This window comes from Moschus berezovskii, chromosome 8 (assembly GCF_049115385.1).
Source record: "Moschus berezovskii isolate FMDL1 chromosome 8, NW_MosBer_1.0, whole genome shotgun sequence".
Classification (NCBI taxonomy): Eukaryota; Metazoa; Chordata; class Mammalia; order Artiodactyla; family Moschidae; genus Moschus; species Moschus berezovskii.
In genome coordinates, this window is record NC_142467.1 from 15,322,047 (window position 1) to 15,347,332 (window position 25,286).

At 41.9% G+C, this 25,286-nt stretch overlaps 1 protein-coding gene across 2 annotated transcripts in view; it reads left to right on the top strand.

Annotated features, from left to right (window-relative positions):
- The first annotated feature begins 387 nt into the window (after positions 1 to 387).
- Positions 388 to 25,286, top strand: part of ELL2 (elongation factor for RNA polymerase II 2) — a 71,588-nt gene continuing 46,689 nt past the window's right edge. For both annotated transcript variants that reach the window (XR_008686404.2, XM_055429428.2), the window contains exons 1-2: positions 388 to 677; positions 16,260 to 16,307. Coding sequence is in view for 1 of the 2 variants with exons in the window: in XM_055429428.2 (XP_055285403.2) it covers positions 522 to 677; positions 16,260 to 16,307 (204 nt within the window). In the remaining variant the exon portion in view is untranslated. The remainder of the gene's footprint in view (positions 678 to 16,259; positions 16,308 to 25,286) is intronic.

A 25,286-nucleotide genomic window follows, 5' to 3' on the forward strand; every position in this document is an offset into this window, starting at 1 on the left:
CAGCTCCATGTACCCCCCAGGGGGCGGGGCTCGTTCTCCGGAAAATCAGACCAGGCAACCTGGACACCCTAACTTAGCAGGAGATTCCCACACACACACACCCCCAAACCAGCCTGGCCAATGGCCGCCAGTGCGGCAAGCCGACCAGGCGTGACGTCAGGTGTGATTAAGTTGGCGCGTCACCTCGACGTCAGCCTCTCACCTCTCGGACGTCCCGTCCCGGGAGCCAAACTCCGGCGACTTTGGGCTCCGCCCCCGTGAGAGTGGGAGGCGGCCAATAAGGGCGGTCCTGAGGAGCCCCGGCGGCCAATGGGACGAGCCGGGGGCGGGGCGCGAGGCAGGGGGGCGGGGCGGGCGGCGGCGGTGGCCGCCGGAGGTCTGGCCTGCGCGCAGTATATGACAGTACGTCAGCAACGGGATGGCCGTAGCTGTGGCGGCGGCTGCAGACGCCCGAGCAGCCGCGGCCGCAGTGGAGGCTGGAGCCCGAGCGGCGTCGGCGGCGGCACCCCGGGGAGCTTAAGATGGCGGCGGGGGGGGCGGGCGGGGCGGCGGGTCTGCGGGAGGAGCAGCGCTACGGGCTGTCGTGCGGGCGGCTGGGACAGGACCACATCACCGTACTGCATGTGAAGCTCACCGAGACGGCGATCCGCGCGCTCGAGACCTACCAGAGCCACAAGGTGAGGCCGGGCGGCTGAGCCGGCCCGGGGCTCGGGCAGCGGGGAGAGGGCGTCCCCGGCCGCGCCGCCCCCTGTCCGAGCCGGCTGCGCCTGGCTCGGGGCCGGCGGACCGCTGACTCGCCTCGGCGGCCGTCCGCGCGCGCCGCGGCGGGGCCGGGCCGGGCAGGGCCGGGCGAGGGTGGCTGACGGCCGCGGCCGTCCGGGGCCGGCCGGGCGCCGGGGCGTGTGGCCGGGCGAGGCGAGCGGGCGGGCGGGCGGCCCCTGGCGGCGGGGCCGAGGCCGCCGCAGCCCCTGCGCCGAGGGGACTTTCCGACGGCGCCCGCGGGGCTTTTCTAGCCTTTTCGGTCCCGCCGAGGGACAGAGGCAGCCAGGGAAGAGACGAGTGAAACGGCTCCTCTGCCCACACGACGTCTGGGGGTGGGTGGGGGAGGGCAGCGTCCAGATACCGAACCGAGAGGACCGGCTGGCACTCGCCGTCCGCTTTGGAGGGAGGGGTGGTCCCAACCGCAGAGCCGCGGAGAGACCGGGGACCCAGGCTCTCCGCGTGCGAAGGTGGGACACACACTGTTACCCGCAGGGACCTGGGGACACACGGGCGGTCGCGCCCCGGGCGTGGAGGGAGGGGGTGCCCACCGTGTGCTCGCAGAGGCTGACACGGGCGCTCCGCGTACGCGGGCGGAGGTGGGCACACCTTACACTTCGAGGGACTTGGGCACACGGGCGCTTCGCGTTCCCAGAGAACCGGGGAGTCACACACAGACACACACACACCCAGCGCTCACCCGGGAGCAAGGACCTCGGTCCCCTAGAGAGAAGGATTCTCGGTGGCTCCTCATCCCCCAAAGACGCGTCGCTCGCGGCTGGGCCGGACTCACTGACCTAGAGAGCGACCGGGATCGGGGTGTCTGGGTGCGGGGCTTGGGGCGGAGGTGGTTACACTGCATTCTGGGCAGACTCGGGTGTCGCACCCCGCTCCGCCTTCCGGAGAGAGACCCGTGGACACAGACACAACTCAAGCAGAGTGAAGGCTCACAGACTCGGCGATTGGAGAGGACAAACCAAGGAACGCTTTTGCAGGTTTTAGGGGGAAAAAAAGGAGAGGGTGGAAGGCACAGCGAAGGGACGCAATAAGCGGAGTGCCTGGGGACGCCGTTTATGGCCATGCAGTACCATGTGTGGCTGAGGGAGGCAGTGGACGCATCGCGAAAGGGGAGGCATAGATCATCTGAGAGACGGGTTAACAGTCGCTCCGAGAAGAGAGACATCCGTGGAGGAGAGCACCCGCAGGGCATCCCGACAAAGAGCCGAGCCCATGGCAAGGAAACACGCACAGATTAACAGATCTCATAAAGCAGGCGCAGAGGCCAGGAGGATACCCGGACACACACAGTTAGTTGTTCAGATAAAAGTGGAGAAAGGAATTAACATCTGTTGAGCTCCCACTAGTGCCAGGCACTTTAAATGCTTCGAAGGCAGGCGCAGAGCAGTAGGCAAAAAGGGCAGGAGAGGTGTGAACCTGGGAGCCTTAACCAAGGGAGACTTAACCTTCAGAGATGCCCTCATACCTAAGGATGCACACAGGGGGAGACACGCGGCTGTGCACAGCTTGAGAAGTGCCTGAACTCACCTTCCATGTAAACAGCAGCAGAGACTCAGGGACATGCCCACAGATGGCACTCACAGATTGAGTGGATGCATGGATGTACATTCCACGGCATATGTGTTACACACCAGAGACTGTACAGGTGAAAAGCCCTCAGATCCAGGAGTGGAGGGAGGAGGGCATGCACAAGGAGAAGGCTTGCACACACCTGTGAAATCTCAAGGGGGGAAAAGGTCTCAAGTATGACTGGGAAGTCAGTGTACACTCAGCAGTAGGAAGGCAAGGAAATAAAGACAGAAAAACTGCTTGTGTCAGTAGCTACGCCCAGACAGGTGCATCTGCAGGGGAGAGAGCAGCACCAGCAGGCAGTGGGAGGCCCCGTGTGCGGGAAGCCAGGTAGGCGACAGAGGGACAGGGGCAGACAGTGGAGAGAAACTCAGCCCTGCGAGATGGAGAGATAAGCCTGTCTCTGTTCCTAGGGGAGGGCGTGGAAGCAGTGACAGAGGGAAGAAGGTAGGTCAGGGTATGTAAAGAGAAGAAAACGCTCAGAAACCGGAGGGGAAGGAGTCAGCCAGAGGAGGCCAACCTGCAGTCAGAAACAGACCCAGGGAGCAGATAAAGACTGACACACAGGGGTGGGGAGAGGCGTCTCTGGGGGCAGTAGTTCAGCCAGCCATCTTGGGGGACAACTGGCAAACTGTGCAGCTGATTACAGCAAGATTGACAGACGCTGGATCAGAGGGAAGAAAGAGGTGGGCCCACACATGGAAGGGGTGCTCCCGAGGGATAGTGAGGTGACAGAGGAGCCCCCCGTGCTCCCTGACCTGCATGGCTGCTGGGGCCCAAGAAGAGAGGGCTATTTGTTTTCCTCCCTTGGTTTCTGCCTCCTACACCTTAGTGCTTCGTGCTTGGGATTAAAGTTTAGAATGCTTTGAGTCTAAAACCCCCCACATTTATATGCCGTTGTCTTAAGAAATAGATAAAAAATTCTTCCATCCCACTGCTTAGTTCTTGATTATTTATTTTCACTTTATAGGCAAAGGTACCAAAATCAATGACTTTCCTTACTCCTGACTACTATTGCCTATTAATATCATTACTGTCTGTGTCCATCTCTGTGTAGGCAAATTAAGAGGCCTGGTCAGTCAGTACAGAGGCAGAGAAGGGAACCACAGAAGACTTTTCCAAGCCCCTCTGCCTTTCTGAGTGTAGTCCTTGGGTGCCTTTTCTTCTGGAAGGCTGGTGGTAAAAGTGGTAGTATGCAGGGGAAGGAGGAAGAAACAAGCTGATCTGACGACTGCAATGGGTCCCAGCCTTGTTTCTGACTTAACCAGTTCCGTTCCCAGGCCTGACTGTCACTTTGGCCACAGAAACACTTTAAGGGACTGGGAAAAGCCGGAATCAGGGTGAGACTGGGAACTTGTGACAGCTGAAAGATGGTGTGTTCAGCCAAACCTCCCACAGAGGTATCCTCAGGGCCTCTCCTCCTGACTCAGGCAGGACCGGGGCTCCCCCGTCACAAGTTGCCAGCAGTGGGCAGATGGCCCAGCTTTTATCCTCCAGGAAAACGATACATACTTGGTCTGTTACACTTTCCACCCTTATCAAAGTAGGGCTCCTAACTTTAAATTGTAGCTGCATTTGGAATTCTGTTCTCTCCTGGGGAGGGGCAGGATAGCTTTAACCTCTCATGTGAAACTTTACCATCCCTGTACGTGATAGGAAGGTGCTTGATGCTTGACAAGTGGCCTTTCAAGTGTTGGCCTATGCAAGGTTATGACTGTTATTCCTCCTCTTGTGATGACTTTCTAAGACCCAGAATCTTCAAGAGGTTAATTTCCTAAATTAAGCATCAGAGTTATTTTTATCCAGATTATTTTGTCCATTGGATTTTCCTAAATTAAGCTGCTTGACCTAAGACTTCAGGGAGGTACATTTAGGAATTTTAGGAAACTATGACTTAGGCTAAATACAGAAGTTCTCTAGATGTAATTGGGCAAGTATCTGAAATTATTAGAGTCCATGGAAACAGAACCTTTAATTGGAAACAATTCCTCACTGTTTCAAGACAAACAAACCTAATTGACCTTCATTACTCAAGTTTTCTATTTTTAGAGAAGAAATGAAGAATGCTATTTGGGAACCTTTGAAACAGAGATTAGGGTGGGGGATGGAGACATTGTGAGTTCAGGAATGGGGGCTACAGTTGCAGTAAATGTCTCCTAAAAGTTGTGTTTCACTCAGGTTGAATACAGAAACAGTTTCCAGTTGATTATACACAAAAATGTATTAACTGGAAAGTTATTTTCATGGTTTGCAGAATGAACTCAGAATACTGATACAGATATTTAGTATATATTGCAAAGCTACTCCCCCCCCATAGTTTATTTTGAATGAAGTTACAAGTTACTAAATAAAATCACATATTACAACTTTATAGTCATTCTAAATTCATGTCTGAATTTATGGTCTATATAATCCCTATACATTTTAAATTATTTACTTTTATTTTAAATCCCTATACATTTAAATACATTTTATATGTTACTGTAACTACATATTTCTCCCAGATATATCCTAAAAGTGTTTTAAATCAAACCTCAAAATTCTAAAACTTACTTTAGCCAATTCCTTCAGTAATGTGTAGCTGGCTTTATTTTGACATTTGAGTAAGTCATTTTACAGTAACAAAAACCTTATTAAAATATTGTTTTCAAAATCTGCCATTGCTGAGCCTGTTGATTTTTTTTTTAATGTTTACTTAAAGTTTCAAAGGTGGTGGCTCAAATAATACTATCACGTTTGTCCAACTATTACGTAAAAGTCTTGCATAGATGAATCTCGAGGCAGGAGCCATTCATGCTCTGTGCCTGAGTATGAGAAAGGAGATGCTTTAAGGGTTCTGTTAACGAATTCTTTTGTCAACTCCAGTTATTGGCTTTAAATAAATTTTCCTGCTTTGATGAGTGTCTTCTAGGAAAATAGTGTTTTGAAAACATGTGCAAATACACTTCATTTAATTTTGTATGAGGAATTCAGTCTTGTTCAGTATTACCAGATTCTGTTATTTCCAGTCAAAGCATAAAGTCTTATTTAAACCTCTGAAGTTACTGTCCTTCATCATAGCTCCCTTTAATGTGTTCCATGATCTTATGAAATCACTCATGCTACAGGTCATGGGGTAGGAGATATCCTCTCCTCTCCTTTCTTTTTACCAAGTAAAGGTATCAGCGTTTGATTCATCGTGGTTTAAGGCACAAAAGACACATGCCTTACTTTTTCCTGTCTCCTCCTTTTTGTACATGCTCTCAAACAATTTTGAATGTTTATGTGTATGTTCAATAATCTGCTGTTATAAATATAGAAGGAACTGTTCCTAAGGGCACCACTCAAGCATCTGTACCTGCCAGCACAGCTGCCACTGCTGCTGACATGTTTACTAAGCGAAACAATGAGGTTTGCCTTAGCAGATTCCTTCTGTTGCAGTTTTTTCATATAGCCAGTTTTAATTTAAATAGGTTAATCTTACTGACTTTAACTTAAACCCATCTTGAGGCCGAACTTGATCTGAAAAAGCTTTGTATCAAGTAAAGTCAAATCTGTGCCCCATTTTGCAGTAAGTGAAAAGTTTATTCAGATGGTCAGGTGTTCAGTGCAAAGAAGGGTGCTCCTCCTAGTGAAAAGCAGTGGCCAGATTGCCTGAAGGGATAGACAGGGAACCTTGGCACCAGAATTGAGAGGAGAGAGAAAGAACATATGTGAAGGATTGGAATGTGTTCAAGAAGAGAATTTAAAAGGAAAGGGGTATAAAATTCTTGGAATGATTTACAGGAAAGCTTATCAAGGACAATCACCAGATCCAACCTTTCTATTTGCACTTTTTTTAAAAAAAAAAACAAAGTATGGAAGCTGTGCTGGGTCATTTTTAACAATTTGCAGTGACTACAGAGAGGATCAGGAGCCGAGCATCAGTATTCAGCCCAAGTGTTTGCCAGCTTGGATCAAATGTATTTGGAGTATTTAAGAAGATGTGCCTAAAATGTAATGAAATGGGCATTTATTTGTGTAAGATGAGTAGAGTTTTAGAATAGAGAAAACAGCATGTGTATGACCGCAGCACATTTGACTTGCATGCATATCTCAGCTCCATAGGACGTTTCCCATGACTTAATGCAGAAATCTAGAAAAGCAGGTCTGGAATAGGATACAGTAAATTAATGACTGTCTCTGCAGCCAAATTTAAGCTGGAAAAACATGGCATAAATCAGGTCAGATTTACCATGAAAATTTCTTTCTTTTCTTTACCTCTCTCCCTTCCCCTCCTTTCAGTTTATCTGCCTATCTACAATTTTGGTTGTGGCATTATGGCTCTTGATAGCCATGTTAAGTCTTTAGGAAGAACTGGCTTAAGGGTCTCCACTAATACTTTGCCTGCAAAGGCCAAACCTGGAATTTCACAGCTAGCAGTTTAATATAGGATATAAGAAGAGGAAATCTTATTAATTAGACTGAATGCCCCTTAAGGGCTTCCCAGGTGGTGCTAGTGATAAAGAACCCACCTGCCAATGCAGGAGACATAATAGATGCGCATTCATCCTGGGTCAGGAAGATCCCCTGGAGGAGGGCATGGCAATCCACTCCACTATTGTTGCCTGGAGAATCCCATGGACAGTGGAGCCTGGTGGGCTACAATCCATAGGGTCGCACAGAGTTGGAAACGACTGAAGCAACTTAGCACACACGCATATGCTCCTTAAAGATTCATGAATCAAATTAGCAACTTGAATGGAACTCAGTAGTCAGAGCATTTGGCTACTAGTTTAATAACTAGGTTGTTAGACAGATAACGTAAGTTTCTTTCCTGTTGGGGTTCCTATATGTTATTGGTCTAAACAACAGCTTTGGATCTTAAAGGGTTTTAACAGGCAGAGACTAGATGGGAGAATCCACATCTTCAGGAGAAGGAGTGGCACAGGCAAGGAAAGGGCAAAAATAGAAAAGCTAAATCAGGCTTTGAGAATTGCAAGGAAGACCCTGTATAATTGGATTTAAGAGAGGAAAGGGAGACTGGAGCAGATTAGAGTTTATTCTGTCAAAACTGGGGAGACACTGATTAGAAAGTTGAGGTGATTAAGCTCATGCTTTAGGATTATTCTGGACTCTGTGCACGTGATGAATGTAAGATGCATCTGGAAGGAAGCAGACAAGTTAGGAAGAAGTACGTGGTCAAGATCGGAGATGAGTAGAATGTGAACTAGGAATACAGTGGGAGACAAAATACTGTAGATGACCAGAATCTATGGACTGTAACACCAGGTTTTGTAAGAACAGGGCTGAACTGGAATGTCCAGCCATCAGCACTAAGAGGCTGCCCTCAGTCGAGAGGGAAAGTGGAAGCAGTTGGGAGGGTGGGATAGGGTGGGCGAGAGGAAGCACAGTGGTCCTCACTCAGTCCTTTGTTTGGTGATGAGGAGACTTAGGTCTGATTAGCTGTTGGATATCTGAGAAGTATATGTGGGTCTAAGTCTAGACTAGAGCAATGCCGTACTATTTACATGTTTCAAACTTTTCCATTTGGGTGGAAATTTGGGGGATTGGTGATGTTTTGGGGGAAGTTGAAATTACTAGGTAGAAGAAATTTTGGTTTTGAACAGGTATTTTAAAATTTTGTTTGTATTTTTTGTAGGCTCCCTTTATTCAGTAACCTTCTCTATAAATTTCACTTAAGTGAAAGAGTACAGATAATATGAAAATTGAATTTGATTTTTACATGAAGATCAGCCCTTCCGTGGTTTCTGTCGCAAGTAATTATTGAAACATTAAGTAACTCTCTATATTGTTCCTGGATTTACATTTCAAGCATCATTTTAAAATGGTTCCTAAAGGCCTTGAAAGGGTCAGTGTTTTCCAGATTACTTTCATTTCTGTTTCAGTGTTTTGATTCTCTTTGACAGTCTGTGAAAAACAAACTAAAAAGTAATCATGAGTACATGAAGCTTTTGTTATACATATACATTGTCATTGACTAGTTATGATCACTTGGTTCGTGGTCCATAGAGATAAACTTGACTAGAAGACTTTTCTCATGAACAGTGAGCTGCTCCAAGGAAGGAACTAGGCTTGAACTTTCTAATAAGATTCTCTGAGATATCTTAGGATCTAAATATGCTTCCCTGTAAACTTAAGTGTTAGCATATTTTTTAAAAAGACATTTACTTAGTATCATGGCTTTTGGTTTTCACTGTTGAAACTGTGATGCCTCAGATAACCAGAAAACACATCCATGTGGTTAAAACTCAGTTGAAAGATGTTTTTCTTTAATAAAAGACTAAGGTAGGAATAGGAATTATTTCTAGAACTATCAAATATTCATTTAGCCAATGTTTATCTTCTGACATGTGCAGGCATAGAACTAGGCACTGGATAAGTCAGTGATGGTCCCTGCCTTAAGAAAGTACTCATGTCTTAGCAGTCACAAGCAGACATTAAAATTAAATAAATAAGTGCATTAAAGTCTGTGTGCAAGGGGACACCTAAAGAGAGAAGAATTAGTTGTGAATGGATCTGAGAAGTAATGTTGACTTTTTCATCTCCTATCCCCTGCCCAGCCCACTCCAGTTGGGTTGTGTCTATCACATCCCTGCGATTGCACCCGACTAGGTCCTTTGTTGTCAAATCCAGTGTCACACCTCTCCGTTCCTGTCTTCCCTCAGTACCACGCCGTCCAGTTGACTACTCTTTCCTGTTAGAAACTTTCCTGGTTTTCTTCCCACTGTCCTGCCCGTTCTCGCTCTCCTCTGCTGATTATCCTCTGCTTGACTGGCCTGTGGAAGTTGAGGATCCCAGTTCCCTCCTCTCTATTCCCTCCCCTAGGGGAGCTTATCTAGTCCTGAGGATTTAAATGTCATCTGTTTGTTAATGACCTCCAAATGTTTATCTCTAGCTCCAACCTTCCTCTGTTTCCAGGCACCAATTTTCAACATCTCATCTCTTTATCAAAGTGTAAGAGGTTATCTCAAACGGAACAGTCCCAAACACAGTTCTTGATTTCACTCCTCAGACCTACATCTTCATGAGTGTTCCCCATTTCAGTACATGGCAGCACTTGTTCTCAGTTGCCTGGTAACTGACTGGTTGACCTTGATTTATTTCCTCTTTTCTTGACTTAACTGATCCTTACAGTAAGTTCTGTCATTCTTCAAATGTCTGAATCTAACCTCATCCATCACCACCACTCCACACCCAGCCAGCCTCATCTCTCTTGAGGACCAGTGCCATGGACTTCCAGCTAACCTCCAAGCTTCCGCTCTTCCTCCAGGAGTCCATTCATTGTGCAGCAGCCAGACTGACCTTTAAAAAACACTTAAGTGTGATCATGTCGTCTCCAAGTTTCAAGGTTTCTAATAACTTCCTTTGTTCTAGATGCTTCATTTTATAAATTTCTAGTATTAAAAATAATACCCATCTTCCAATCCAAGTTTATTTTACTGCTTCTCCTTATACCTTACTAGAGATCAGGATCACAAGGAACAAATCTTCATTTGTATTTGTAGTCAGATTCGATGTGTAAGTTTATTTACACAGCTATAAAGTCTACATTAAGTTCTCTCTTTGAAAAAAAGATGGGATATTATGCTTCAAATTTTGTTATAAGGTCTGGTTCACAGTAACTAACTTTTCAGGCAGTTATTCAGTTTGGATTTTTGCCTTCCATGTTCCTTTAAATAGTTGTATGAAATACTAACGTTTTAGACTTTTTTTTTCACTTTGGCCTACCTCAGATAGCTACAGTTTTCCAGAAACTCTGTAAAAACAAGGCTTGTGTTAAATAGATCAGATTTTTTTACTTCTTACTGCCCTTTTGATACTCTCCTTTATCTTTCATTCTTCTCTATGCGCTAATGGCTAGAAAAAAATTATTCTTTATTCCTTATGCACTTTAATATGGTTCTAAAACTGCAGAGAACGAGTTTCTCCTTCCTATGTGTAAAGTTGGATTGACTGACAAAGCAAAATACCAGATTTTGTGAAACTTTCTTTCTTTTTCTTTGGGTGCAGGGTGGTGGTGGGGGCATTTAGTAAAAATAGCTTTGGATTACCCCAAAATTTCACATTCATACTATCATTCTAAACATATTATCACCTTTGACAAGAGGTGAGTATATTTGATTTCAGGATTAACTATCTGATTTCCTGTGGTATGTTCTGCTTTTGTTTAGTCACTAAGTCGTGTCCGACTCTTTGCAACCCCATGTACTGCAGCCTACCAGCCTCCTCTGTCCATGGAACTTTTCCAGGCAAGAATACTGGAGTGGGTTGCCATTTTCCTCTCCAGGGATTTTCTGCTTTAGTTCCATCTTTTTTTTTTCTTCCTCTCTTTTCCCTGCCTGGATTTTTTCTTTTTTATTACCACGGTTAAAAATATAATTATTGGATAGTCTTTGGTTATTCTATCAGGTGACGTTTTGAAGAGCAGAATTAAATGACGTCTTAAAGGATTATAACCGCAAGTTCTTAAAATAGTATAGGACCTCTTTAGGAAAGAAAGAAAGATGTATCTTAAATCATATCCCAGGATAAGTCATAAATACTTTTTACTATTTACTTGCGTAAGTGAAAACAAATTCAGGTGCCATGTGATATTTTCCTTAATTTGTAGTGCAAAACCAAAACAGTGATCCCCCAAAAGCTATTTATTCCTATCAGTTCTTAATTCTCTAGCTTTCAGATATTTCACATTTTATATAACTGTTGATAAGGAGGAGTAGAAGAACCTAACTTGTCCAGAGTGGTGGGCAAGAGCACAGTTCTTAAAGTGACCCAGGCCAGAGTTTGAGCTCCAAGTCACTTTTTCAAGCTGTGCAACCTTATATGATTTCACAGGATTTTCTTGAGAAGTGCAAATAATAGTATCTACCCAATAAGGGTATTCTGAGAACTCCCAGAGGTGATAGTAAAAATGATTACACTGGCCTGACACATTTTAAGCTCTCAATAAATAGTAACTAGGTAGCTATAGTCATTTCCTAAAACAATCTCACTTAAAGCAGTCACCTGGTGCGTGACCATTTATAGAAAGTTTTCTGGTTTTGACAAATTTCCAAAATTATATTTGACTTGGGAATTTTTTCTTTTTGCACTGTCTCTCTCATGACTTATAATGCGGCTTAGATACTCAGATAAAAAGCGAATAATTCAAGAAGTAACTTGAGTCAAAGCTCCATGATGGATGCAAAAGGGAAACTGAAGGTATTTCAAGTATATTTCTATAACCTTAGAGAATAAAGTTAGACCTCTGTAATGTGTTTCTTAGAGAAATCACTCTTTTCTAGGCCAGAAGTCTATTTCTTATGGTTGTATGTTGACAAAACCAATAATGGTTGATAAGGTAAAAGTAACCATAGATTTGATTTGTCCTGAGGGATGAGTAATATGTAAATAATCAAGAGATGTTTATAACAATTTTTACAGGATAACTCTCTTCTTGTGGTGGTGGTTTAGTCACTAAGTTGGTCTTGACTTTTGCGACCCCGTGGACTGTAGCCCACCAGGTTCCTCTGTCCCTGGGATTTCCCAGGCAAAAATACTGGAATAGGTTGCCATTTTCTTCTCCAGGGGATCTTCTGGACCCAGGGATCAAACCCATGTTTCCTGCATCTCAGGTGGATTCTTTACCGCTGAGCCACCAGGGATTCCCTACTCTTTTTTTATTTAATCCCCAAAGAAACCAGAGCCTTGCCTCTTCTCTCTTCCCCTAAAAGAATCCTATCAGAAACTTAAATTAATGGGACTGCCCTGGTGATCCAGTGATTAAGATCCACCTGCCAATACAGGGGACATGGGTTCAATTCCTGGTCTGGGAAGATCCTACAGGCCCAGAGGAACTAGGACCTCGCACTGCAACTAGAGAAGAGCCCCCCACTCACCACAACCTGCATGTGACAGCGAAGACCCAGCACAGCCAAAAATAAATTAAAATTTTAAAGAAGAAATTAAAGTTCAATTCAGTTCAGTCGCCCAGTCGTGTCCAACTCTGAAACCCCATGAACCGCAGCACTCCAGGCCTCCCTGTCCATCATCAGCTCCCAGAGTTCACCCAGACTCATGTACATCGAGTCGATGATGCCATCCAGCCATCTCATTCTCCGTCGTCCCCTTCTCCTCCCGCCCCCAACCTTTCCCAGCATCAGACTCTTTTCCAGTGAGTCAACTCATCGCATGAGTTGGCCAAAGTATTGAGTTTCAGCTTTAGCATCAGTCCTTCCAATGAACACCCAGGATTGATCTCCTTTAGAATGGACTGGTTGGATCTCCTTGCAGTCCAAGGGACTCTCAAGAGTCTTCTCCAGCACCACAGTTCAAAAGCATCAATTCTTCGGCGATCAGCTTTCTTCACAGTCCAACTCTCACATCCATACATGACCACGGGAAAAACCATAGTCTTGACTAGACGGACCTTTGGCTAGGAACTTTCAAAGTAGAAACTGAGCTTAATTTGAGGGTGTCTGGGGCGTGCTTGTGTATGCATGCTCAGTCATTCAGTCATGTCTGACTCTTTGCCACCCCATGGACTGCTGCCTTCCAGGCTCTTCTGTCCTTGCGATTCTTCAGGCAAGAATGCTGAATTGGTTGTCATTTCCTTCTCCAGAGTCTGGGGCATGTTGGCCCCAAATGATGATTGAGAGCCCTGAGCCACCTTTGCTTCGTGTGTGTGTATGAGATATTCAGACCTTCAGCACATTTTATTCTTTCTTGGGAATGTCTGCTCATTCCACCATCTCCTGTTTGCTCCAGATGAAGTCATACTAATTTAAGCCTCTATCACCAGAGTGTTCCTAAATAAAACATCCCCTGGAGCCGGTATCTAATCCTTTTCCCTAGCCCAGATTCATCCCTGTCTATCTTTCTTACTGAAAGATAGACTGAAAGAACTACTTTCCCTGAAGCAATTTCTTTTAGGAACTCACTTTCTTATTCCAAAAATCAGAAGAGCCTCCAATCATTTACCCTGTCAAAGGCAAGACTTAAAGGCCATCCCTAAAGGAGTAATGGAGGGGGTTAAGGTGGGGCTAGTTCACAGGGGTGATAAACCGTTGAAATTCTGAGGTCAGAAATTTAAATTGCTGTCCTATTTATGCAGTAGGGATGGAAGTTAAAACTGAAGACACATTTTGAGGTCAAGAAGAGATTAGCCAGGGACCACTAGGTCCGATTCTCGTCCTTTAAAAAAATGAACTCTGTGCATAAAGGAGCAGGCCCCCAATCTTTTGGATCTGCTATAGCAGATGTGTGTGGAGCCCAAGATAGTAGGAAAAAATAGTATGGCAAAACAGGAAGGTTGAGTCCTAGATTATGGTCCCAGCTTAGTTATTAATGGGACACATGGCCCATTGTGGTTATATAGCGGGAGGTAGGTAGGCAGCAACTGGGTTATCTCTGGATTCGGAATTCTGGGATTCTAGTAGTGTGTGATTGTCTAATTGAATATGGTGAGAGGAGAAGGAGAAGAGACTCTTAAGTTAAATTTATGGTTGTGAGTCTGGAGAACCAAAAAGCAGCACCCTGACCAGAAAGTAGGAAAGAGGCGCCAGTTTGGTGAGGGGCAGCGGTAGTTTGCTGTAGTTGAGTCACTCAGTCCTGTCCAACTCTTTTGTGACCTCACAGACTATAGCCCACCAGGCTTTTATGTCCATGGGATTTCCCAGGCAAGAATACTCCAGTGGGTTGCCATTTTCTCCTCCAGGGGATCTTCCCGACCCAGGGACCCAATCAGCGTCTGCTGGAGAGTTTGACAGGCAGATTCTTCACCACTGAGCCACCAGGGAAGCCCTAGGGGTAGTTTGGTGTTTGCCAATTTTACTGTCTGAGAGTTTCTAATGCAAATATCCTAGGCAAGTGATAAGTTGCAAGTTTTGGAGAGATGCCAAGTTGAGGAATCCTGAAGAGATTCAGAGTCATCACCAGACTGGGTGAGCCTCCAGGAGAGAGTGGATATAGCAAGAGGAAAGTGAGGGCACTAGCTTTTGAAATGAAAGGCGTGATCAAAGAGCTAGGAGGACAGGTGTCTCCAAGTGTTAAGAAGCTGTGATATCCAGTGGAGAAGTGAGCAATTTGAAAGCTGAGGAAAGTTAGCGTTTGTTTGACCAAGAAGAATTGATGAACTTGATAGAGAAGTTCAAATTCCCGTGCTGAGCTGAAGATAACCTCCCTTCAAGGAGTCTGGGAGGAAAGTGTCCGCAGGCTCAGAGGAGATGTTTAGGGTTTGTGATTTGAAGAGAGACCAGGAGGCAGGGCTGATTTAAGCATTCTGGAAGCTAGAACCGGGACCTCTGTTACCTAAACTGGAGGACCACCTACTTCCTCACATGAAGGGAGCCTCCCCAGGGCTTCTGCAGGCAAACTGCCATTACTTCTGGTAGAGGGTTAGCTGTGGAATGCACCTTTGGGTGAGACTTTCTCCCTTTAAGGAAGTTCAAATTAGCATTAATCTGTATTTTATATTTTCATAAAAGACCATAAATTAGAATGAATCACTACAAAAAATTATCTCCCACACCAAGAAATAAATTTTGTCAACCAGTAGTACTTCGATTCTGCTGATAAGTCTAAAGTTAAATTATCTTTATGGTGGTAGAACAATGGTAATAGTATCTATTATGTTTTCTCCAAGAAGATGTTTGTCTATTTTTAGAAATAATTGGACAGTTAATGCTATCCATTGATTTTATATTCAGATGATCTATCTTTTAAAGTACTTATCCTTTCCTTATTTCTCTCTAGTTTATTGTGATACTGATTAGTAAACTTTAAATCTTCAGAGTTTTGGGAAGTAACTGATAGCAGTAGTTAATGTGGAGGGGCGAGGGAGGGGCCCATGGGTGCCTGTGTATTTTTATTTAAGGTAGAGTTGAGACCAGAAACCCCTGCTTTTGTTTTTGTGCATTGAATTTCGAAATGAGGGTTTGAAGACTAGCTGATGTGTTACTATTAAAATGTTATCCAAATCTGATTTCCCCATGAATTTCTGTTACCAGTTTGGGAGAGCATTCCCGTAGTAGTGAACCATACTGGTGATTTTGGGTACAGGAAATTATGCCTGAGACTATGGTAGATATTTACAACTACAGCTTTTCTTTTAAATACATGAGAAAATATAAAAAGTTAGGGAAAGGACAAAGTCACAATAAAACATTGTTCTAGAAATTATATTCTCCCGATGAAAAGCTTATGATGGAACTGGTTACTTGTTTGACCCTCAACTGAAAATTCATCTCTGGTAAACTGTGAGAAAATGAAGGAAGGAGAGGGTGGGACATACAGAGTAACATGGAAACCATATGGAAGATAGACAGCCAATGGAATTTGCTGTATGACTCAGAACTCAACTACTAGAGCTCTGGGACAACCTACAGGGGTGGGATAGAGGTTCCAGAGGGAGGGGACATGGGTGTGCCTGTGGCTGATTCATGTTGATGTCTGGCAAAAACCAACACAATACTGTAAAGCAATTACCCTTCAATTTTAAATAAATTTAATTTTTTAAAAATGTGAGAAAATGGAAACCAAAGTTCATCCTCAAATATTTTAATTTTATACTAGCATCCTGTTAAGGTTTTGCAAGTTCCCTTTAATTATCTCTAGCTTTCCTCCACTTCTTTAAAAAATATATCAAGAAACTAAGCAAGAATATTTTTTCATGTAAAATTGAATTAGTGCACTAATCATTTTTTGCCAAATCATGTTAGTCATTTTCAAAAACCTAATTAGCTACACTGCCAAAAGATACCTCAGTTGCACTGTCAATAATAGTGCAGTGTCATTTATCAAGGCATCTTAGTGACATATAATTAAACCTATGTAACAGAAAGGTTTTCACAAACTATAGCACTGATCAGATGCATAGACTTAAAGTTTAAACACTTAGTTCTGTGTCTAGTAACCAAGTCTGATCTGTTTGTTTCTTATGTTTCTTTTAATAGAATTTAACTCCTTTTCGACCTTCAATTCAATTCCAAGGGCTCCAAGGGGTGAGTACTCTTATTTAGCAAAAAATCTAATCTTACACAGTATTATATTTAACTCTTACAATTTGTTTTCACCTGTGCCTCTTAATATATTAATAATATCAATCATATTTTGTGAACTTTGTGACTAAATATAAATTGATGATACTTTTAAGACTTGAGTTATCTTCTTGATTTATTAAAAAAGTAATTCAGATACAGATGTTGAGAGTAGTTATTTCCAAGTCATAGCTACTTGATCTTTTAACTTTTTTTTGAAGTGTAACATACATTATAGTGTTAAGAGATTATAATTTATTTACCACAATTAAGCAGCTGAAAAGTCATTAATTTTAGACAAGTTATGACTATGTGATTGTTGTTAATATGAACAAACTTTTGTTTCCTATGAACTTTATTTCTTTGATTGTACATACTAAGAAATAAAATGTATATATAGAAAATTGAGTTTTTCCAGTACCCAGAATAAACAAAGTATTGTCTGTTTTATTGCTGCACTTAAAAGTATAATAAGTGATAACCCCTAATAAAATGTACCAATGAATTTTGTATTTGTAATAGATGATAAACTTCACAAGGAGTAGTGTCAATATTATTTCATAATTATTATTATTACTATTTAATATTAATGAAATGGTAGACTCAATCATTCTTTCACTTAATATGCATTTCTAAATTTGTCTCTAATACTATCTGTAGTATGGAGATTTGGACTATCTGTAAATGGATTTTAGAGCTGTAGTGAAAAGGCAGCCTGAGGGGGGAAGATCCTATTCTTGCTTATTGTAAATCTACATGCTTGAGAATTTTTATGTCACAAAATGCAAAAATTCAATGTGAATAAATACAATCTTTTTTAACTTCATAACTTGAAAACATTTCAGGAGTCAAGAGATTAATTGTATCATTCAGCACCAATTGTATCATTCACCAGTACTTCTAAATCTTGTAAAATGCTAACTTGAAGGAGATTGTGTGTGGATGCCAGCGGTTTGCTTCTACATGATAGCTTTATAATGAAGTCCTCCTTTTTCCCCCCAGTAACTGAGTGTTCATGAATGGGATCCTAATGGGAACAATTGTTCTTCTGAATTTTGTTTTATGGCTTTTTAGATGGTCTTTACTGCGTGCTGATTCTATCTTGAGATATTAGTTTTGGTTGTTCACTTAAAGCTTCTTACAAATTTCTTACAAATTTCAGTGGCATCAATAACATCTGAAGGGATGTTCTAGAGGCAGGGATTCCTGAGCTCAGCTAGGCTGCCCATTTCAGTGAAGGGTTACCTGGGAAGAGAGGGCAATACTCTGGGGAGGAGAGGAGGGTTTGAACTTTTCCCTCCCTAGCAGCTGACAGCTTGTTTGGTGTCTGCTTCTTTCCTCTTCCCATAATTCTCCCAGTTGGGAAGTGGAGGCCAGGGAAATGAAAGTGAAGGATATTTTCTTAGGAGGGACTCAGTTAGACTGAATACTGAGGAACCAATGTGTGCAGGCTTCCAGGCTCTTGATTCAGAAATGTGGGTTTTGGCAGTCTCAGGAGGAATATGGCTTGTATGGCGTACCCGTTACCCCCGGCCCTAGGCGCCATTACCAGGCAGGCAGTTTCTGTTTGAAACTTCGGCCCTCCTTTTCTGAAATCTGCTACCCACCTCCCCCAAACTTGCCTGTCACCAAGCTCTTTCCCAGTTTATCTTTGCAAGCTCCATTCTCTCTTCCTATTCTATTGTCTGAGTAGAGTTCACTGATAAAAGTAATTTAGATATAAATAACTGATGGCTTTAAATCTTAATGGGCATTTGAATTTTAACAGATAAGCTTTTAACCAAATGAATGGTTGTTGGAGTTGGGAGGCTGGGTGTGTGGGGGGAGGGAGTGCCCCAGAAGGCGAGCTGGAGGACACTGGGTCCTACCTTGAGCATTCTGGGCTCTGTCTTCTCCATCCCCCACCGCAGTCCCCTTTTTATTATTCTAACTGGGAACAAAATATATGGACTCAGCATTGTTTCAGAGCCTGCAGCTGCATTCCAGCCTCCCCTCCCCTCTTCTCTTTGCAGAGCCCTCCCCGTCCCTTTGGGACTTGGTAAAAACAAAGAGTCATTGCAGGGGAGGGAGTGGGTTGGCACAACCCACAGGGAGGACACAGAGCCACAAATGTGAGGGTCTTCTGTACAGTGTTCCTCTGTTTTTCTTGAGAGCCATGGTAATTTAACATTGCTTTAAAAACTCTCAAAAGAAGTATCCTTAGGGAGTTTTCCTATGTGGAAAATGTTTAGGACTCAAAATTGGAAGGTTTTAACTTAGATTGCCCACAAAAGGGTTTTTCTTAATGAGAAATTTTAGTTGTCTTCTAATACAGGGTTCTAGACGCTTTGAAAGTTTTCCTAGAAAGAATGTGGCAAATCTAACAAATGTACAGTCTTTACATCAAATGTGATTGAAAATGTAAATTAACTATCATGACAGTGACCTGTGTAGACATATTTGAAATAGAAATGAAATGTCAGTGCATCATTTTAGAAGTGAACATTTAGTGTCAAGATTATTTCCTCTTTCCCTGATACTAAGCACTGCATGGTTATGCTGTTTCTTGTTACTAATTATAGGATTTTACCCCTTCTGTTAAAAAAATCAGAATTTGGGTCTTGGCAGGTTAGCTTTTAAGCATATTTACTTTTGTGCCTGCATATGTTCTCTTAGAGTACAGTTTTCTTCTAAAAAAAAGAAAATGCAGACTGGACCATTAAACAAAGTATAGCAGTATGCTCTTAAAAAGGAACATTCTGAGTATCATTGATTACCTGGATTTTTATCATCACAGTTGGGCAGCATAAAAAATGTAAATTGTGTCTTTCACACTTCATCTCACCCTTTACCCTCTGTGGAAGAGAGAACTCAGGAAATTGAATGGTCATTGAAGACATTTTATGAATTCTGAAGAGACAAAATAACTGTTAGGAGCAGTTGACTGTGTTTTTAAAACTCATGAATATCAGGAGCTGAATAAATCAGCCTGAAATACCTTGTTGATTTTTAAGAGTATGGCTCAACCAATTATCCTCACGGTTCTAATCCATACCTGCTGCTGCTGCTGCTAAGTCGCTTCAGTCGTGTCCGACTCTGTGCGACCCCATAGACGGAAGCCCACCAGGCTCCCCCATCCCTGGGATTCTCCAGGCAAGAACACTGGAGTGGGGTGCCATTTCCTTCTCCAATGCATGAAAGTGAAAAGTGAAAATGAAGTTGCTCAGTCGTGTCCGATCCTTAGTGACCCCGTGGACCGCAGCCTACCAGGCTCCTCTGTCCATGAGATTTTCCAGGCAAGAGTACTAGGATACTCATCACTAAAGGTTTACTATTGCCTAGTAAATGCATAGAATTATGCCTAGTAAATGCATAGAATTGTGCATTTTTGTAGAAAAGATAGAAAAGGTAGCTTTTCTAATTGATAGAAAAAGAAGCTGGTCAGATTCACTATAGTACTGAAGTGTTCAAGTTGCGACATTCACAGGGGTGTATTGGTAGAACATACACAGTTTCCAAAAGCTGCATCCTTATTGTTAAGCAAGCTTTATCCATATCAGGTTAGTTCTATCTCATATTTTAACTGGATACTGAAAATGTGATAGATGAAAATTTTCCAAAAATGTCTGTTCCAGTAAAGTTTTAAAAACTAATTACTGTGTATTTTTATGTTTGTTGAAAATTTCTTATCTAAAGACACACAGCTGAAAGAGACAGCTGTACTGCCTAGCTCTTTACACTGCCAGGAGAATTCTCCCTACACTGCACAGCTCTCAAAGGAGAGGTGCTGGAAGCAAGTTAACTTGGTATTTTCAAGTAATGGGAATTGTTACTGATGCAATTATCTACTAACATAATTATTCAATAAACTATAAACAGGTGCCTAATCAGTGGGTGTACTAATAACTTTATTGTTCCATTTGTCTCTTACTTATTGCACACACATTCTTTTAGTCCTTAGTGGTGCCAAGTACTTTGCTTAAGTGCTTAGTGTGCAGAAATACAGGGATGGGTAAGGCATAGGCTTTGCCCTCAGGGAACTCCGAACATGACAAACACATACAGACTAATACTCAGGAAAGAATTAATAATGTAGGACTTAATCCAAACCCTCCTCTCAGACTTTCTGTAGAAACAAGGGACTTTTAGGAACAAGGCTTATATACTTCTGATTGGTATGAATCAGCATCTTAAAGCAAAGGTTTCAGAAAAAACAAAATACTGTATCCTGGAAATAGGTTTGTAAAATTCCAGAAGGTCTATTAAAATCTGTGTACACCCTCATACTCAAAAAGGTATGTTTATAATTCAGATAGAATCTGAAATGGTAAGGTTTTCCATAGCAAATAATGGCCACGTCTGCTGGCCTGAGGCAGCCTTGCAGAGTGGACTTGCCTGTGGCACCAGGGATTCCTGTGTAGGGAATGATTGTCCCAGGGCGGTGAGAAAAATGTTAACTTTGTCACAGTAAATAGGATTCCAGACTTCAGTATTAACTCAGTATTTGTTATGAGAATGTTGTTCCAAAATTCTCTCTAATTTAATTGCTTGCTTCAGACTCAGCAATCCCAGAGGCTTTAGAAAGTAGAAGCTGCATGTGTAATTTAGAAATTAACCTTAAGATGACTGAAAATTTTTAAAATATTTTCTGTACGTACCACCATGTCACGTTTCCTGTAAAATATTGAGTCACACGCACTTTACCAAGAAGGAGCAACAAAGAGCCAGCCAAACAGGTTTTAAATGTATGCCTTCCAAAAAGGCACAGTGACCTTCTGTGGATGAAATCGGCGTTGAACTGCTAACTTTCAAGCCTTGGATGGTGTTAGAATTTTTGCAGTAGAGCCATTAACTCTAAAGAACAGAGTTGGATTTTTTTTTTCTTCCAACCTTAGCAAAGCATTCAGAAATATTTTGTTAATTACTTGTTTTCCTTTTGGGGGGGCTGGAGAGAAGATTGGTTTTGAAAAACTAAATTATACAGTATTTGAAATTAGTAGGCAGTTTCAACCCACCTGCAAATACTTCCCGCAGACTACCCTTCTCTAATCTATTTGATACCCGGGAAGCAAAGATAACTATCTGCTTGAAACAGCAGCAAAGATAAAAATAAATCCCCAGCACTGCCATTCCTTCTTCGATGATATGCCTGCAGTCTGCTTTCCCTTGCTGTTTTTGGTTTGGCTAGTCCACTGGTTTTGCCAACAGTTGTGTTTAGTCAGTCTGCTCAAAGGTTGCTGACTAATAGCTTACCCTTACACATTCAGCTCCGAATGTAATTAATACTACAAAGATTTAATTTTAACGTTAAAATTAAATTCTTTTGTAATGGCAGTTCTGGTTTAATTTTTTTTTTTTAATATTACAGTGGTTAACATGTGTAGATAACATTTTGATGTCTGTATTGAATTATACCTCATTAACCACACATTGGGCTTCCCGGGTGGCTCAATGGTAAAGAATCCTAATGCAGGAGACACAGGAAATTCGGGTTCTATCCCTGGATCTGAAAGATCCACTGGAGTAGGAAATGGCAACCCACTCCAGTATCCTTGCCAGGAAAATTCCATGGACAGAGGAGCCTGGGGTTGCAGAGTCAGACATGACTGAGCACACGCACTGCAACCATATGTTAATTTACTAAGGTGTTAATGCAATAATAAATTACCCAATTTGAAAGAAATATTTCACTTTGGTATATATCAAAGATCACAAAGGAGCTGAAAACTAAGTCATCCAGCTCTGTCCTTCATCAAATTGAAGTCACTTTGGAAAGCAGCTGTTGGAACTATGATTGAAATCTGAACTTGCAACCGGTACCATAAATGTCATTCTAACCCACTCCAGTGCTCTTGCCTGGAGAATCCCAGGGACGGGGGAGCCTGGTGGGCTGCCGTCTATGGGGTCACACAGAGCTGGACACGACTGAAGTGACTTAGCAGTAGCAGCAGCAGCAGCAGTTAGTTAAGCTTCCAGTCTTCATTCAGCAAACTTTTGTGAATATTTGCTGTGTACCAGGCACCACGGTAGACGGGGTGTGGACCTTGAAATGCCAGCTCTTGTTCCTGACCCCACCTGTTTGTCAATAAAATCTGCCACTGATGGCTTTGCCTTTTTGTTTCATTTCCCACCAAAAACTGAAACTTGTGAAATTCAGTTGTCAATGTTACAGACATAGTCACTTTAACAGCACTCATTATTTAAGCTTGAAAAGTAATCATCTTTAACCATCCTATAACACCTACAGTTCTTATAGCTAATCCACCCCTAAATTTGAACCACAAGCAGTATTTAAATCTCTTTTTTGACCTCTTACTTATCCTTATAAGAACTTGTTCTATTAAAAAGAAAAGCCAAAATTTAAAGCAGGAAAAACAGTTTAGCAGAATATGTGGAAGCCTTAGATCTTATTTCAAACAATATTTAACACAGCAACAAAATTACTATGTATCACTGATTGCAAGGCATTTCTTAACCTTTAAGATCTTTGGAATTAGAAATGTATCTCATCAACAGCATCTTAGTGATGTGTCATAGTTTGTCAGCATTTTATATTATGCAGTGGTACATAAAATCATGGATAGTCGTACAGTTGGGCTGGCATCTTAGATTCAATTAACTGCAGCAATGCAGTAGAAGTATTTAGAGAATTGCTGTATTCTGCAATAAGATTTTATCTAACTAGAATCTTTTCAAAAGTTTTCTTTCCTGACCTCACCCTTGACAAGTTTGCTTATTAGCCCCATATGTTAGATAATCTGGAGAATTTATAGGGAAGGTAAATATTTATAACAATTCTTGAATTGTGATTTAAACTGGAAGGAACAAGAGTATGAAATTAAAATGTTCTCAAACTTATTTTTAGGCTAAAATTTTTAACTTATAAAAGTAATTTGCTTTGAAAACAAGTTTAGAAGAAAAGAATTTTACTGACTTAAAGACTTAAAAAGCCCATATAAATGCTTTGAGGCTAATGAATTTGCCCTTACCAGGCTAGGAATTTTTGAAATCTCTCTTAACTAGGTTTATAATTTGTAGTATATTTAGCATAAATGCATAGTCATCCGTTATTTTGTTTATAGACTCCAGGGTTTGTTTTTTTTTTTTTCAGTAGTTTTATAACTAAAATTTATTGAATATTTATTATGTGCTAAGACCCCTATTCTAAGCACTTTTACATGTGTTATTTTCATTTAGTCCTCGCTAGGATGCCGTGAAGCACATACTCGTATCCTGCAGGTGTGTGAACTCTGGCTCTAAAGTTAAACCACTTACTTGGTAAAGCTCATACCATTAGTGAGTGAAGGAACCTGCACACAGTCTAGGCATCTGATTCCAGAGCCTGTTTTCATCACTAAACTGCCTTGCCTGCCTATAATAAATGTTCAGTGAGCATTTTATTCTCACATTCAGAGAAACATTTGTTGAGTATCTCCCCAACCAGGAAGAGAGAAAGTCAGGGAGGGCTCAGAGAAGTAGGGAGGTGTGTCAAATATTCCCACCCTCTTAAGGAGCTTGAATTTCACCTTGGAGATCAGTACTTCTTATTTATAAAATCTCTCTAAGGGTCAATGATGAGGTCTGGAAATTTGGCTTTTAAAAATTACCCCCCTAGATTTCCTTATAATAGCTAGGTTCACTGTGATTAAGAATATGAAAAGAATATGCACATACGTAGGTATGCATACATTCTCTTTTTTGGACAAGGTTCATAACTTTCATCATTTTCTGAAGGGGACCACCAGTCTCCCCAGTAGGAGAAAACTACTATAGTAGATGCTTTCAGCACATTTAGTAACAAGTCACAGTAAGGAAAAACATTTTGCTTTTTGACCCTTTACAGATATAGGTGTACACATTCAAACAGCTAAGAAAAGTTTCACAGCACGCTATTTATCCTTTACCAATATACTCTGACCTGTTCTATTCTATTTTAGTTTAAGAGAATCCTCGTTGCAGCTTACTAAAATTATGTCATAACTTTCCAATGGGTCACAGTCTATCGTTTAAAAAACACTACAAGAAATTATCATTTCTTTTTTTTTTTTCTAATTTTAGAAATGTTAGCCAGGGTGTCATGTGACAGGGATGCATTTTAGTTTGTTTGTCCAGTAGCTGCCTTAACTTACTTTGCTTATATATGGCAAGGAAGAAAGGGAGGCATCAAGGATGATGTCATATTTATGACGAGCGCTCCTTTGAATGGCTGTTATTCAAGATCCAAAATAGAGGAGAGAACAGACTGAGGCAGGGGTCACGGAGTGTTTGCTTCGGGACGTGCTGTCCATGAGGTGTTCAGATAATAACTCTGTCCCTTGTCCTGTCAGGATGGATCTTTCCAGGAGACACTGGTAATGGGGGATTTGGAAGAAACGGGTTTTTCAAGAAACAGTTCGAAAAGACATTTTATAGGGCTTAATTCACTTGACAGTCCAGTAGTGAGAAGAAAAAAAGATGTATTAATAGGTGGAATTCTGTTATTTTAAGGTCTATTAAGAGTTACTTTTTTTTCAATTGTTAAGCAAACTGGTTTAGTTATGAACACTTATGAGTGTTGATACTTTTAATTCTTAACATTTATGGAATTTGAAGCTCCTTTTGGCAAATTTTGTTCACACTAGTTAAGAACAATGACAGGCTAATAGAGAGAAACCGTGGCATATTGATTATCAAAGAGTACACAAGCAAAAAGCAGTGACTTTAGAGCTCTGTGCAGTACAGCAGTGAAAACTCTTAAGTGGGCAGAAACTACATATGGTATGACACCATTTGTATAAAGTTAAATAACAGAATCAAACTGCATTGTGTAGGTACACATGTGATTAAATTATTAAAGACAATAAAGGAATGGTAATCACAAAAGTTAGAATAGTTCTTACCTCTGGTACAGAAAGGCAGGTGGAAGGGATAGGAGAGGAGCACGTGGGTAGCTGTTATTGCCAGTGTTCTCTCATGTTGGGCAGG